This window comes from Atractosteus spatula, chromosome 18 (assembly GCF_055471065.1).
Source record: "Atractosteus spatula isolate fAtrSpa1 chromosome 18, fAtrSpa1.hap1, whole genome shotgun sequence".
Lineage (NCBI taxonomy): Eukaryota > Metazoa > Chordata > Actinopteri > Semionotiformes > Lepisosteidae > Atractosteus > Atractosteus spatula.
Genome location: NC_142723.1, coordinates 6999624 through 7016964, shown reverse-complemented (window position 1 = coordinate 7016964; position 17341 = coordinate 6999624). Strand labels below are relative to the sequence as shown.

At 43.4% G+C, this 17341-nt stretch overlaps 1 protein-coding gene across 3 annotated transcripts in view; it reads right to left on the bottom strand.

Annotated features, from left to right (window-relative positions):
• Positions 1-17341, bottom strand: part of llgl1 (LLGL scribble cell polarity complex component 1) — a 74788-nt gene that overhangs the window by 3124 nt on the left and 54323 nt on the right. The window contains exons 15-23 of one of the 3 annotated variants that reach the window (XM_088936683.1): positions 16779-16932; positions 15677-15830; positions 13868-14151; positions 12679-12943; positions 12076-12190; positions 9743-9828; positions 7919-7969; positions 5563-5686; positions 2033-2112 (exon numbers count right to left, since the gene is read on the bottom strand). In XM_088936683.1, the coding sequence (XP_088792809.1) occupies positions 2034-2112; positions 5563-5686; positions 7919-7969; positions 9743-9828; positions 12076-12190; positions 12679-12943; positions 13868-14151; positions 15677-15830; positions 16779-16932 (1312 nt within the window). In that variant the 3' untranslated portion in view covers position 2033. The remainder of the gene's footprint in view (positions 1-2032; positions 2113-5562; positions 5687-7918; positions 7970-9742; positions 9829-12075; positions 12191-12678; positions 12944-13867; positions 14152-15676; positions 15831-16778; positions 16933-17341) is intronic. The other 2 variants (XM_088936684.1, XM_088936685.1) reach the window with 2 other exon arrangements.

Here is a 17341-nt window from a genome sequence, read left to right as displayed (position 1 = left end):
TTTAAAAACTCAAGAATGAAAAACAAGTTTGCTAGCCCTTGCTCTCAGTGTGGAATTCAATTTTACGAGTTCCAAAAGCACACCTGCTGGTCAGGTGGTCATATTGGGGAGTTAAAACCACAGCTACGACCCACATATCAGCAGTATTGGACTGTCCCTCCTGGGTGAAGGGGAAACCTCCTACCTGACAAAAATATTTAAAGTTTTGACAGAAAAGAAAACGCTGAAAGCACAGGAATGTAGTTCCTTTTTACAAGCTTTCAGAGATGAAATAAACACACTTCCGTGCCCAGACAGCTATGAAAGATGGCACCTCTTTCCTAGGGAAAAACGGTGCCATTGTGAGCCCAGTGCTTGGGCAAGGAGGACATGAGCGAGCCAGCCAGTGTGAAACTCTTGTGCCTTGAAATCCCTGCGTTCTCTGCCAAAACCGCCTCGTCAAGTGCCCCATTCATTAAAAATATCCACTCCAGTGGGCATCTTCCTGTGCTACATGGATTCAGAACAACAACAACAACAACAGAAAAGTAGGGTTAATGCCCACATTCATGGAAGGTTTTTTTTCCCTTGAGAATCAGCAGTCTCCCAACCCTTCTGGGTTTCTCCACCAAGTAGAGCTTATTTTAGTGTGGATGACCCGTACTGATGCGACAAGCTAAACATTGGGATCAGCAAATATATAAAACAGACTGCAGCTTTCATACGAGTGTGGTTTAGATTTCATAAATCCCAGGTTTTGCAGCTTGGGACAAGGGTCTGACGAAGCACAATAAGACATCCACAGTTTTCCCCAGGAAAACAATTACTGCTCATGCATTTTTACTGGGATTCAGAACCAGTCCGGAGTTTATATCCAGAAGACAGTGACCTCTTAAGTGTGTGCAGAACTAGAAAACTCCAATTGCACTCCACGCTTCCAAGTAAAACTTAAAACTGGCAGCTGTACAAGTGCTGGAATAGTAGAACTTCGGATGAAACGTTTAAAGCATGATAAATAAATAAAAGGAGAATGTCATTTAAACTTGGACAACACGGGATCAGACCTCAATGGGTATGGGCTCAGTATGTACAGAGATTGTACTAACACTTTAAAAGCAGGCACTGTACTCTTAATGTCCCCAAATATAAAAAGAGGGAGGTACAATTTTAAAAATGTTTCCGCTGTGGAGCCTTCTTCAGGTGTGCTCCATAGCTGAAACATTGTGTTTTTCTTCTCTCTTCAGCATGGAATCAACCTTTACTTGTTCCTTTGCAGCCTACGCATGCTGATGTAGCTACTGACTTCAAATTTTTAACAATGCTGTCCATATTTTTTTTAAAAAAGCTTATATGTCCAAGCGTTGACATGGGCATGTTGAGATAATATCAGACGTTTGAGTTTTAATATGAACTTGGAGGAGAATCATACTGGCAAGCAAGAGAAACTGTTCTGAGGTTCAATACCATTAATCTGCCCAAGCCCATTTTTAGGCAGTGCCAGTTCAGCATCAAAGTTGCTAAATGACAAAGACAGAGCTGGGAGAAGGAAATGGGCACACAAGAATTAATAGGAAGAACATCTCAAGCAGCATTTAAAGAGGCGTCTTTCTCCAGATTATAAATGAAAGGGTGAGATGGGGAGCACAGGGGGCATTAACCCACACCCCAAAATGACATGAGAAAGCAAAAACTGTTCACTCCGAGGTCAGTTTTAATTCTTATCTCATAATCAAAAGGGATGTTTTATTCACCAACTGCCCTCGCCCATACCTCAGTTAAGATGTCAGTATTGCCTGGACCTGAGCCTCCATAATCGGGGAAGAAAAACAGGGAACTGAGATGGATCGGGAGTGCTTTCAGAACCGGAGCACCCAGTGGGATCCTGCACTGTTATTCTATTTCTGCCAGGGCAACCGGGGAACAACCCCCCCGTCAGTCAGAGCAGCTGTATCTGAGAGCAAACCGACGGGCGGGTGCCGGCGTGCAACTGGGCTTCCGAAGGCAGGAGCAGACAGCAGGGAGCAGTGCAGGAGCGGTGAAGCCGGGGGCTCACCTCACTTGATCAGGATGGCCGGGGACCGGGCGTCGTCATCGGAAATATTCTTCAAGTTCTTTTCCGCTTCCTCCGCCGACCTTTGCAAGAGAAAGAGCCACCGACGTCACACGGGGATCTGCGCTTTATGGTTCAGTGACATTTCCAGAGGCCGTCCTGTTCTGCTTTCTGCTTTCTGCGTCCTGCTTTCTCTCCCACCCATCTGCCAACACCGAATGAAGGCTGTGTCACACTGACACCCGGAGCCTCTAAATTTCACTGCTCTGACTCCAAAAGCAGTTTCTATTCTATCCCCCCATTTACATTTGGGCATGATTCACTAGTGCCTAGTGTCAAACTTTAATAATTAAAACACAAATAGGATCATTAAGCAAGGTGGTGGGGAATCTGGGGTTTTAAACTAGTAAAATAAATTTCTCCCCTTATCAAAAGTCTGTTGAAGACTTTCCCAAGACTTCAGCTACACAAACGTATAACTTTTTTTTTTTGGAAGGTGTATTCAAGGCCACCCATAAATTTAAATGCCCTGCGTATTATGGCATTCAAGAGCATTTTGAATTTAGTCTTCGCTCCTGCTCTTTATAATCTTACCAGGCAACAGATTTTCCCTACATCAATTTCCCTACGGGATTAATAAAGTATTATCTATCTATCTATTTTAACGTCTGATGTTACAGATGCATTGCTCAATCCACTTACTGAGATGAACACATCTTTCTCTAAGCTGCTGCATGTCAAACTCCAGCAGTAGTGCTGTGCCAGTGATGAGCACAACGGCAATTAAGGTTTTGCTGGAAATGTCAGGTCCCGTATTCTGAAGTGACATCACAAATGTTTTAAATAGTGCTTGAGACAAGTGAATTTTAAAAAGTGTGTGAACAGAACAGGGATGATTTTTCTAGGCAGACATTATATGCTGTAAATCATGCAGTACACCAAAAGAAAACATCACTATAATAATTAAGGAAGAGCACTGTATACTTTGCTTATGGGGTCACTTTCATGGTAATGTTATTCAAGTCTCCAAAATATACTTTCAGTTTCCAGTTTCAAAGTTACTAAGACATGCGGTTTTGAATTTATGTTGCTGTTTTTGAAGGGTTCAGAAGTGAGATCCCTTTTTTCTGAAACACAGTATGAATCATCTTGGCTACGTACATTAGAATAATTTCTGAACTGTTACTAGAATTCAAAGCTAGTAAACCGAGTACATACAGTACCCCCATTTACAAATAACAGGCAGCACCACGAGAATCTTATCCACACATGAAAAATTCACAATGCTGGATTGCCACTGAAATACCCCCTCCAACAACCAAATTATAATATTGCAATCAAAGTGTAAGCAGCGACAAGATTAAATCATAATTACTTCACACAAGCAGCTTTTTATAATCTTTTAATGAAGATGGCAGACTTCATTAACTGTTAGGGATTGAAGCATTCTCCCACCCAATGCAAAAATACTGGGCTAACACTGTCCCCAACACAGGAAGGCTCCAAGATGCTAATTCAAATGATCTATTATTCTATGCTTCCCACTTCACTGACCTAGATTTCAGCATTAATGAAGACCACAGGCTTTCTTTTGATGCGGAAAGTATCTGGCAAGCCTCCTGGATCCGAAAAGGAACAGAGAGGGAACTCGGAGTGCCTAAAGCAGTAATCTGGAGGCCCCAGTTGAACCCCAGCACACACTAATGCAAACTCTGCACTCTTCTCCATCTAGTTACTGTTTCAACAACTGCAAACGCAGAGCAACAGCATCTCTTTAAAAGAAATATCCTGAGTCATGCCACACTTCCCTGCCTCATCAGTCACTGCCACAATGAACGCACAAATTAATTCATGCTCCATTTGGCCCCAGTACTGCTGCACTATCTGCAGTACTGCAGTTATTTATGTAGCCAAATTCGTAGTGTCATTATTTTTTTTCTTTACCCCCCAAAACTATTTTCTTAATTAGGGCAGACAATTAGTTTGGACAGAATGCTTTTTCCCCCGTGTCAAGAGATTTTAAAAAACCAGCATCATTCGTGCCCATGTGGATATTCCAATTGGAATCATTTTGGCATTAAAGTGAATGTTATCGTTTCACAGCCTATTAATTTCACAACATCAAAAGCTGGTCACATCTGGGGACAAACTAAATTTATTAAGGTGAACAGACAATCGTGCGTGTGCTTTGTGCAACGGAGGATATTGCTTTGAAGCTCAGGCTGTGAAATGTGCACACACCTCATTTATCATACAGCGCCTGTCCCTGACAGTGCTGACCCACTCTACCCTGTGCTGGTACTGTTGCATCTTATCTCTCGGATGCCCAGGCAGGATTTATACACTATCTGCTCTGGGAACCAGCCAGACAGGGGAGTCACAGGAGGCCACAGACGGAAATATATCTGTAACTTGTCCATACATAACAGCCCTTTGAGGATATCCAACTACAGACTATTTTCTGTTAGCCTATATATATTTTTTACTCCAGATGTATGTCTCTAAATACAGAGCATCATAAGGAACACCTTATAATTTATGCTTGTATGTTTTTAGAAAAAGAAAGCATATAGACTTTGGATATATATATATAAACGTTTTTGGTGTCATTTTGATTTGCTCATTAATAAAGACTGAAAGTGTTGTGATTTTGACTTATTTCAGCATTAAATCGCTATTGAGAGCCAATTGGGCACAGATAAGGTTATTTAATTTGTTGAATGTTAAAGTTGGTGAAAATCAAGGAAAACCGAAAAGAACCATCTGTCTCCTATAGCCTTTAACCCCATTAATTACTAATTACCAAATGGGTTGGATGGACTGAATGGCCTCTTTGCTTGTAATGTAAAAACGTACCTTTGGGCAGAGTCTAGAAACCAGTCCAGTCTCAAACATGCTTTATTAGACATGGGCAGGAATCTCCCACCCTTTGCTAGGCATTTCAGTCAGACAATCCTTCAGCAGCAGGCCAGACAGATGCGATGCGTTACAAAGATTGAGGGAGAGGACCGAGTGTGGTAGTCTACGCTGGAATATCTACCAGCCGATCAGCAACAGAATTTGTCATGTTAACCGGCATTTATATCATGTCTGCCCAATAAAAGACGAGTGCACTTGCGACAGAAAGAACTGTCATTTTCCAGGTAACTTTTGCAGTTACAAGCGATAGGTGGTTTTTCTGATGCTTAGTGTCTCAGAATTCCAATTCATTTCTGCTCAGTTGCTTTGTCTCTGCTACTAAAAGGCTAGATGATCTCGTTTGGGTCTTATCTAGAGAATGGTCTCTCCTACAACAGGCTAATAGATAGCTGGCATCACAACAGATCGTACTCAGCAATTAGGGAGGTACACCACCTCAGAGACACCTGAATGACTGCCACCTTCTCCAACCATTAAAACAGTAAGAGATTCCTTGCACTGTTATAGAGAAAAGGGGGTAAGGAGTGTTAATTGCCTTAAGGGACCGCCATTGTAAAAATAAGCACACCTTTTGAAAGTTTTTTTTGAAAACGATAAGACTTAGAAGGCCTTACACTAGGAAGTCTTTGACGTCCTCCACTGTGATGTCTCCGGTGGTGTCGAGTGTGATGTCGGCGCTGCTGTTGGGCGAGTCCAGGGCTGGCGAGGACAGTGCTGCCTGGATCTCTTCTAGAACTCCTGAGAACAGAGAGAAGGAGCAGGAGTGGACACGCGGATGGACAGGGAGGTCCTGTGGCAAGCAGGCTACACAGCACGACACGAGCAACCAGTTATGAGGGGCTAAAGGTAAAAGAGATTGACCTTCTGAAGTAGAACATACCCACATTTACACTCCTGCACAGTACTGTTCTCTCCTTCAAAACAAACGACAGAATTCATCCACCATTCCACCGAGTCTGGTTCTCATTTAGACACAATTATAAGGAAAACAATGTGGAAATTAGTGCCAATTTCAGTAGGCCAAACTCCGCCTGGCTTTAACCCATCCATGGTGTTCAACAGAAAACTTACGATATACTACATAAAAATAAAAGGAGGTTGCTAACAACAATAGAAACATTCACAGGATGACTCAAGACAGGGTATCACAGATGAGCCCAGCTGAGGAGATAATCTATCATGATCACAGTCCCGAGCTCTATCAGAGCTGAAAGGTCACACTGTGGGGCAGTATGGGAACCAGCATGTTCACTGCACAAGACTTCCTAAAAGTACACTGGAATTATAGAATTCCCACTTCAATCTTCACATGCACAGACTATAACCTTTCAGCTTCCAAAGTATAATTTACCAGACATCTCGTTGTTCCTGCACAGTTCCCAAAGGCAGGGACACTAGATGCACTAATTTAAGGAGATCCATTTTTATGTACACAGTAACAGTATTTTGAGAAGTGACTGAGTTCCAATAAAGTAACATGCATAATGGAAAACAGATTGGCCTGCAAAATGGTTAAATTTACTTTCAAATTGGAATTCATTTAAATCTAACACCTAACCTGTCAATGCACATAGTCTTCTTCCTTACTATAATGTTTAAATCCTTTTGGAATTCTAAACATGCATCTCTATGGGTAGCCTAGGGCGACAGGTAATTTTGCTTTCACTAAGGATGCAAATCAATTATTCCTGAGCTGCCTTGTTTTTAAATTAGATTGCAAAAAAATCTTAACAGGATCCACTGCAGACATGTTAATTGTGAATTAATTCTGTTCTTTTAAACAATTACATTTAACCATGAAAGGAAATTAGCACAACAGCTTGAGCTCTTCATCAACCAATTGTATGTTTTTGGAGGAGCTAACTGATCCAAGCAGAGTGTTTCAAAACCAGAAGTACATGGGTATCTGGTATGCAAAATTATATAGTAGCTGAATTACATTTACTTCACGCAGCTATGAATCCGATATCTTAATGAACAGGCACTTCAGATGTCTGAAGGATGTTATTGCACTAACAAGCTACATGAAATTCACAACACTAAGCACTGAGAGACGCCACACCTCGATTTGGAAGCAGTGTGTGTGGATGGAATAGGGAGGGAGATGTGTGAAACTCTATACTTGACAGAACACTCCTGCCTGCTCTCGGGATGCACTGTAATTGAACATCTTGAGGACAATGCGGTCATTCAACAGGAGGAAGTGAACGAACTCGGGTATCACAACAAACATGAATCAGATTCTCATGAATCGGCACGACATCCAGACCCACATTGCTGCTCTCTAGGATCTTAGTGCTGTTACTCGCCTTGGGTTGCTGCTAATAATTCAAATCCACTTCTGACTTCCCCCACTGCTTAAGGAGTTTCCACTTCACCACAATACACCAAGATGGCAGCAAGGTGTAGGGAAAATAAGAATGTCCTTAGATTTGTACTCCTGCCTTGTTCTTGATCAGGGATGCTCTTCAACTAGACATTTCCAAGCAAAACAAGGATCCAAAACAAAATCCCAATGAATCTTATCTTAAAATTGCCTGAGTTAACACTGCTAGAACCATGCCTAATCCAAAAGCAAGACTCCAAACGAAGTGGCATGGAGGTGGGGGTCTTTAACCTGAATTCTACCTACAGAATAGAGGTTTACATTTATGTATGAGCAAAACGAACACTTCAGAAGAACGGGGTTAACTCTATCCTAAAAAAAACAGTGGGATAAAGAATGTTCCCCACACCTGTTGGGTCTTCATATAGTTCTTTTCAGAGGCTTGAGAAGTGCACGTTTTTAGTTTACCTGCGCTGTACATTTGGGTAGCAGGAATGTTAACAGCCATACATAGAGTCTGAAGCCCAAGAGAGCAGACAATGTCGTCAAGAGGTGCCAATGGCCTCCAAAACAAGAACATGATTCGAGACACGGCTGCTGAGATGGAGTGGTGACTCAGTGGCTTTTGGGCCGTGAATACATACTAGAGTCTGTCAGCAGGGCGTTTTCCATTACCCTCCTCCTCGCCCTTCCGCCTGGAACAAAAAAGTTTAGATATACAGCCCCAACTGCTTCGGCCAAGTCTGTGCAGCTCCTTTTGCCCCCCGCCAAGCGCAACTGTCCCCTTTCCAGTAGACCCATAAATAGTTCAGAGACAAGTAAAACACTGAACAGAGCTCTGCTGCCTCACTCACACACACAGATGATATGCAAGCCATGGAAGTCAAGTTTCAGTACGTTCACAAGATATGTAGTCCCTAAAGGTAGCAGGAGAAAGGTCTCCAAAGAGTTATACTCACAACTCACATCCCCTCTGTTTTGTAGTTTCAGAAGGACCAACCACAACAGTTACAGAGTTTTCCCCCCTTTAACCTTTATGGTTGGTCCCTTTGCAACGCTTTGCACGGAATAATCCCTTCCAGGTCGTCACCTTGGGAACCAGAGAAGTGTGAAAGCGAAGCACAAGTTTATTTAAAAGATTGATGGCTTTTATAAAATGGCAGTGATCAGAGAACTATTTCACCAGTACTGCTTAGAGGTTATAGTACAGCTGGAAGCACAGTAGGCACAGCAGAAAATCAAATAGACTGGATCGTGCTTTGCAAAAGCAAAGTCATAACTGGAGGCACCTTAATTTTCCCATACAGCATACATTAAAGCGTTTGTTAAAGAATTAATGAATTTCCCAAAAGTCTGATTTCTCTCTCATGAATGTTTCATATTGGGTTTAATCTGGGGGACTGAGGGGATGGGTGAATTACTGAAGGGAGTCGCTATGGTTACTGCAGAGTCATCAGTGTGATTTATCGGTCCTGATTAAATGCCGCTCCAAGAGGGAATGTGAGCTGATTAAATCCAAGGAAGGAGACAAAAAAACAAAAATCAATAGGAGTAAGGTCCAGCCCCAGAGACTGAGGCCTTAAACATGTCAAAGAACAAATCACTCCAGTGCCACTCTGCTACTGCAGAATATACAGCGAGAGTGAAATAACACTGGAAGACCTCAAGAATCACTCCAATGGATTGTGAAGATGGCTTCAATTATTAAGCAGAGGATAAGAGAGAGCCCTGTTAGAGCCAAGAGCCCGTTTTCATGTGGGACTTTTTGAAGCCAGTATAATACAGTTGCTTATTTCACCAATACAAACCTCAGTCAAGCCTGCGGTATGAAACGCCCTCTTAATATCTGGGAGCAGGTGATGAGATACTGGTTTTTCATCACAAGATGCATCTCTAACAAAGGGAGCCTAAGTTTTTATAATGGAAACCCCTTCTAACTGAATCCTTACTCATTTTATACCTGGAATAAACCAAAAAAGACCAAATGGTTTATCCTATTATTAAATTAGGCAGCCATGGTCCTTCTTTCAAGGGAAAGGAACATTGAAGCACTTATTCAGTGGACAGAGGGCACATGCCAACAAAGCATTACCTTGAGTAATGAATTGTTTATTACTGCTCACCATTCAAAAATAGAGCACTTCTGTTGGACATTTCTGCTATATTATATTCCTGCTGTGCATTAAAACTTAATAAAGGACCGATCTGACTAGAATGAAAAGAACACTTTCTAAACTGAACTGCTCCTGACATCCTTACAAAACAGAGCGCAGCATCCAAAAACAGAATCTGACTTCCAAGACACTAAAATAGTTTGCCATCTATACAGCTCCAGCAGGATCATTTTTGAGAACACATGTGTGTGAAAAGCACAGCCAGCTTGCCTGGTATTCAGCTCCAAGTACAGGGAACTCCTGCGCAGGCTGCAAGAGACATTAACACAAGTGACCTGCAGAATGAGATCCTACCTTCTGCTTCACCCAGGGAATGGCTGTCACTCGCAGTCTGTAATTTATGAGTCCCATTGGCCTGAAGCGACCCAGTCGTGCTGTTCCTTCAATTAATGAAAAAGAAAATTAGTCTTGTACTTGTCCGGCCAGTTTTCATGCACAGCTCAGCAGGACATACTATATGATGAGACACTTTCAGTTTGGCAGCTACAACAACGTTTTCTTTGGACAAGATGCATATGTTTCATGTTGGTTTTTGATGGTTTTGCTTCCATGTTTACACAACGCAGTCCAGAAAGCATTCAGCTTGCTTCTCTGGCAAACGCAGAGTAAGCACAGTATTAACTGCCTTCTGAAGCACAATGTGAGGAGTGTCAAAGAGACTGACTTTTATTTTGATAATGCACAGATTGAGAGGTCAGAAAGCTACAAGCCTGTAGGCTCATTCCACATGTTAGGCTTTCAGCTTCTTCAGTAATATGGATCTCCCTTGCATACCAGTTAGCTTGCACGGGCACCGAGGCACTGATACTGGCCCAGACAATGAGTGCAGGTGGAATTATACTGGGGCCTGTGAAAGGGAGGGTAGCTGTAAATTAGCGTTGAAGCTGGCACTGTGCAAATGTGTTAAGGGGGAGGGCAATAAGCTTTCATGTTTCTTAAATTTAGAAAAAGAATTCTAAATTTCACAGTCATGCACTACTAAGAATTGCAGTCGTCCCTCTAACTTAAGGGACTTAAGAAGTAGCCATTTCTCCAGCATGCAGGCTGACACCAGCTACAACCCTGGACTTGGAGAAATACAGTGGCTTCTGATTTCTGCTGCAGCTGAGCTCTGAAGGACCCAACTGGATCAGTCAATGGATCTCTGGTCATTGAACATGTGAAGCTGCCAACACAAAAACCTGCAGGATTGTTGCCCTCCAGAATCAGGGCCATGCTTGTTCTAGCATTATGAGCACAATTGAATTGTGTTATGAAAAACACAATTATCATCCCCAGTTTCATTGCCACAGCATTGTTCTCCTCTTTTCTCCCTCCACTATGGAAAGTTTCAATATTTGAAATTCTCTCCAGGTCCAGGGGAGCCTCCTGGTGTAAGCAGAGGCAGTAGGACCCTGTACAAATAGCAGCTCAACACCATATTGATTTCCCCTGCAGGGTTGCTCAGTAAACTGTATGGAATGTGCCTGCAGAGTGCACACAGAATGCGCAATAGTATAAACCGTTGATATACTGTACTCACTTGAGTCTTACAGAAATTAGAAGCAATCCCAATAAGTATTAACAGTTGTTTTTACAATGCAGACCAATAACAGTCACTTAATTCAAAGTAATGCAAAAGTGATTTTAAGGACATATACAACGAAGAGTTAATCTCTTTCTAATGTCATTTTAATGGCAAAACGTTCTTCAGGTCCCAATACTATCCCCCATTAAGACGAGCACAGCAAGATTTCAATTTTGGGTCCAAGGGTACAAACAATTTAGAATTTTGAAAATAAGACTGCATCCCACTGAGCTTCTCACCTCATTTAACTTATGAGGTTTCTGCTGGAGTTAAATATGTCATTAGTGAACATTTAAATCAAACTCCAAGAGGTCTCGATTTAAATGAATGTGACAGGAAAGTATATCAATAGAAAACACTGCCAGACTAGCTGCAAATATTGTTCAGGAACAACTGACCAACTGCCCAAACTACTGAAGCTTAACATGAAAGTTACACTGACAAAATACCTGAAATTCTTGAGCTTTGTTCCTCAGAAGTAAAAAACTTTTAAAATGCACAATATCCAACTATGTTAATAAGGTTTGAAGGTAAAAAAAAAAATCAAATGTTTTATTCTACCTACTAAGAATATGCCGAGGAGGGAAAAAAAAAAATACAGAGCCCAAGTGATAAAGTTCAGTCAGTGCCTCTTAACATCATTAGCAGCAGATCTGAAAGTTTAAAACTGCTACAGGTATTACAATCGTTTAATTTAGTGCAGTAAAGCAGAACCACAACATTTTCTCTGCCTCTCCGAGTTACTCTGCAAGCAGAAGTTTATTTCGTCAGGCTTCCAGCACCTGCAGTCTAATTACCCTACACACATTAAACCTTCAGAGATTTCTGAAGCTCAATGGAAGTATTTATTAAATGTTTGGACTTGGTGGTAAAGACTCCTGGACACCATGCCTGGCTCTTACAATGTAGGACCATGAGCCAGCCAGAAATAACGTCGACCCTGCTGCCAAGTTCTGCGGAGTAAATTCCGAATCGGAACAAAGACCTGAAGCAACAGACTGGCTAACGCCAAGGCTGTCCGGCTCGGTTACCGGAACAGTGCTTTATTCTGCCCAGTTACCCGAGAGGAGGGGAGCTGTGTGGCCTGTCCAGCTCCACGCTGCACACGGGCTCGGTGATGACGCGTGCCGACAGGGAGAAGCGCTCAAACTCGGAGGGCGAGATCAAGTAGAAACCTTAAGAATCGCAGAGGGAGGAAGGGAGCAAAATTAGAACACGAAAGAAAGACACCGTGTATTTTCCAGAAGTAACGGTCAAATTCGGCACAAACGATCCAGATGAGCTTCAAGCACAGCAAAAGAGCGGTTTGATGGCAGCTCGGTTGATTCTGACTGAAATATTGCATGAAGGACCCAAATTTTATAGAAGTAAGAAGGGATAGTGTTAAATGGTAGAACGTCTACATGAGTGTAAAAGCAGAGACGACAGACTTGATGCGACTCATGTTTGGTTTGACCAAACAGCCAAAATAAGTCATCATCATCATTAGTGGTTTATAAATTACACATCCTTTCCTATATTATGACAAAAATTTCAAAATGACAGCCTGACAAAACCAGACTCGTTTTCCCGTTTGACACAGGCAGGATTAAAAGCGTCACGAGCCTGAACAACCAGTCCCGTCTCGCAGGGCCCGCGTCCGGGGGCAGAGCGGCGTGCTCACCCTGGCCCATCTTGGTGAAGACGCAGGACGCGATGCCGCTGATGTCCTCCTTGCGGATGCAGTCGTAGCGGACCTGGGGCCGCAGCGCCGGGACGCTGAACACGTGGATGTCGCCCAGGTTTGTGAGGCACGCCAGGCCGTTCTCCGAGTACTCCTCCGACGCCACGCTGCCGAAGCTGGCCAGCGCCACCTTCCTCACCCGGCAGCCTTCGTGGGCAGTCAGCTTGAACTTGGTCTTGGCACTGACTTTGGGCAGCGTGAACACCTGCAGGGCCGAGACATTGACCACACTTCCTTTAAACCCCCGCCTGCCTTCAACAGGTCTTCGTACACGTATTGTTTACATTCGAACAGTCTACATGTTTACTTGTACATTGTCTACTGTTTGTTTGTATATTGTCTTGATGCACTGTTTGCACCTTGTGTTTTTTACACTTGTTTTACAATCGAGAGACTTTCGGTAAGTAAGAATTCCATTGTACCAGTACATGTACCGCTTACATATGGCAATAAAGTTCAAGTTCAAGTTCAAGTTCAGTGGAGCCTCCAGTCCAAACAGGAGGATCTTCAATCCTTCAAGTATTCAAACGGGACACGTACCATTAAAAAAAAAAGGAGAAGAGGGCATGATTTCAGCCCATCTGATTTTTTGACAACTTCACATTATCTTTTACATTGAAAATGTCAAACTATGCAAATTATGAAGATTAGGTAAAAATGTACATAAATACCGCACATTTTGACGTTCGACTAACCAGCAAGCCATAAGCGCAAAATCCAGTCCACTGACAAATTACCTTTTTACTTATAATAAACTATTAGAATCTTACCCACAACAGACCAGTTGAACTCTTTTTATTGTAATATTACATGGGTTTTCAAGCACTCTTTCAAAATGATTCTTACTCCCTCCCTCGAGCAGTATGGTCTTTTTTGCTCATCTAAATTATCAGTGGAGAAACACCCCAATAAATAAGGAAATAAAGAAAACTACCAAAGAAATCGATGGCACTGTATGGGGATTGAGGCTGGATTGGTGAAAGTGAGGTGGTGGAATTCAATAGGTTTTGGGGATCCCAGCCCCACACTGTGGGAAATCCGAGTCAGTGATGTTGTTAAGGGAAGTATAAACAGGGGGGTACACACTAAATTGAAGGAGTGCGAGATGGGGTCAAGCTCGTGCAGTCACCTTGAACTGCTCCTCGGAGGCGATGAGGACGGAGTGACTGCCCTGCATGTCGGGGGCCTTGGCCAGGTCCCGCGACACCTCGTAGGGCTCGGGCAGGGGGTTCCCCTGGCCGTCCAGCACCGCGATGGACACCACGGGCGCCCGGTGCATCAGCTGGATCTCCTTGCCCAGCACGGCCTCCACGCTCTGCTCCGAGAACCGCTCCTGGGAGGGCACCTCCAGCGCGTAGGCGTACACCGAGCCCGAATTGGTGCCGGCCCACATCGTCGGCCCATGGTGCGTGCCTTTCGGGGACAGACAGGACAAGGCATTGTTTAAAAAAAAAACGCACAATGATTAGTAAACAATTTACTAGGACCTCCTCAGATACACACTTGTTCCAAGTAAATTTGTATATGAGGACCTTACGAACACTTTCTCCTCAATTAAAGCCTTGTGGATTATCCTACCACAAAACATGTGGTCCTCCACTACTTAACTAAAGCCAGAACTAGTTTATAAAAACTCCCAAGCTGAATACTTACACGGAAAGTTTGTCCATGTTTTAATTCAGTTGCCTACAGACCCTGAAGATGAGCAGGGTGTTTTACAGAACATACGTCCTGAAAAGACCTAATTTCTCCTCAAAGAAAGTTAGTCCCCATTGATGTCCAAGCACCACATCTCCTGCATTCAGAATAATGTGCTGTATAGCGTGTGCTCCATTTTCCTGCTGAATTGGACAATATGCTGAGTTTGTTGGCAGCTCAAGGCTACACAGCTGTTCCAAGTAATACTACATCGACAGGAGACCATAGAGCCTGCCCAAAATGCTGGCTGCTAATTTAAAAAGAATTACTCACCAAGGCCTGAACCCTCCCACACAACTGGCTACAGCAATGACAAAGAAAATTCAATCTTAAAAAAAATAAGTCAAACTACCACACTGGTTAACATACGTTTTTAGACGAAGTTTTCACTGCTGCTCACTTAAGGAGCAACGTTAAGTCCCTGAAGATAAAAAGATGGGTTCTCATGCTTGGCTTACATTAATCTTAATTTTATGTTAAATCAGAACAAGATTGCTATGGAGATACTGCTGTACTAGAAAAGTACGTGTGCACCAAGCAACAAGCACACATTCCAGTAAAAAAAAAACAGTTCATAGAAATGCATTACTGCCATCTATAAACAACGTAATATTGCTGCAATATGTGCGGTTTTTATTGGTCATAAATTAACAAGAATACCAGGCTGAGACTAAGGAATAAAACAAAGCAAATTATATAATCAAATGCCACAGTGCACTGTATCAAAGCTGTTATCCAGCCTTTTCTGTCTTTTTAACAATGTTAAAATGTGGCTCACTTAATTCCTGCCAGTTCTGCATTCTAAAGCTACTTAAATATACAGTAAATAACCAACATCCGGCACACGTTACTGCATAAATGGCGAGCATCTACAGGATGGCACCGTAAATGTAACGTTAAAGAGAAAAGGGGCTAACACCTGAAAAGCAATAATTAAATGAGGAGTCTATCTTTATACCACTAAGTAGAGATCTCAAGAAACTCACCAATTACCTCGAGCAGCTTGCTAAGGACTCAAGTATTTGTAAAAGAGAAACTGAAATGAGATTTTGCCATGCTTGGTTTGGCTATTATTTCATTGTGCTGTGTGACAAAGGAGAGGAGTGAACACACCAGATACCCTCCTACCACGCAGCAGTAAGAGGAAACTAGATTGCCAAGTACAGTATTTGGATGGGTCTTGCAACATGGAAGCGATCATGAGGCGTGACATCCTGGCGGCCGGCCCAGGCAGTCTTACCATCTCTCAGGTACGTGTCAGCGAAGCACAGGCAGCGCACAACCCCTGAGAGAGAGTCGTCGGCAGAGCGCGGCTCTATTCGTCTCTGGACCGGCGCCACCTCCACGTCATGCGGTCCAGCTTGCTCTGCTAGCTGGGCATTGGCTTCCTGGACCTGAGAGACAGCCGTACGATCAGACTGGGGAAGGGGTGCGGCAGCATTCAGGGGTCCTGGGAGTCTGGAACAAGGCTTCCTGCACGAGGATGTTAACCTCTTAACATCACAATCAAGAGTGTTGCATCAATTGTCGAGGCATGTGTCATAATTACAGTATCTCATACTTTGATCTATACTTGCGGTTTATATTGTATAGCAAGCAGCCATATCACCCTGCAACTCACAACTGGCAGCCCACTGGAGCTCAGCAGGTGGGAGCCTGGTCAGTATCTGGATGGGAGACCTCCTGGGAAAAACTAAGGTTGCTGCTGGAAGAGATGTTAGTGGGGCCAGCAGGGGGCACTCACCCTGCGGTTCATGTGGGTCCTAATGCCCCAGTATAGTGACGGGAACACACAAAAAGTGACACACAAAAAGCGCCGTCTGTCGGATGAGACGTAAAACCGAGGTCCTGACTCTCTGTGGTCATTAAAAATCCCAGAGCGTTTCTCGAAAAAAATAGGGGTGTAACCCCGGTGTCCTGGCCAGATTTCCCATTGGCCCTTACCAATCATGGCCTCCTAATAATTCCCATCTCTGAACTGGCTTCATCACTCTGTTCTCCTCCCCACTGATAGCTGATGTGTGGGGAGCGTTCTGGCGCACTATGGCTGCCATCGCATCATCCAGGTGGGGCTGCACACTGGTGATGGAGGGGAGTCCCCATTACCTGTAAAGCACTTTGAGTGGAGTGTCCAGAAAAGTGCTACATAAGTATAAGGAATTATTAATATATTCTTCATTTAAGGGTGTAAACAAATCCTGCAAAGCTAAAGAAGCACAAAGACTGAAGATGTCTCAATCTAGGGAATATCTACTGTAAATGGACCAATCAGACGAACAGAGGTTCCTGTACAGAACGAGACAACTGGCTTCTCCTGGGGTGTGCAGCTCCAGCCTCCTCACCTTGCTGGTCGGGCTGTTAATGGTCACGCGCTTCTTCCCCGACACGCGGCTCTTGCGGATTCGCCTGAAGGACTGGCGCAGGGATTTCTTCAGGGACTTGACCCGGGACAGGGGTCCCTCCATCACCAGGGAGTCGTTGGGATGCAACGTACACCTGCAGCAAGGCAGCAGGGCTTAGATCACACCCACAATGCTTCTGGGGTGGTATTCATTTTACAGAACCCCATGGTTTAGACACCATATTTCTGGATCTCATGCCCAGTTCCTGACCTTTAAAATAAGTCCAATTCATCATCAGTTGAAAATAGTAACTTAGCCAAAGACTTAATCACAGCCTTCTCTTACACTGACCTAAGCAAAGATAACGGTGTACACTTCAGTTTGAGAGGAAATTAAACCTCTTTACTAGGCACAAGGATTAGTGATCAGCTGTTTCCATTACTTTTGAGAGAAGCAAAATCAGTTGTGCATGGGGGTACATCTGGTAAGCAAAAAAAAATATTCTAACACGCACATACTGTAATTGGCCAAGACAAAACCAATCAGCATGTACAGGCAGGCAC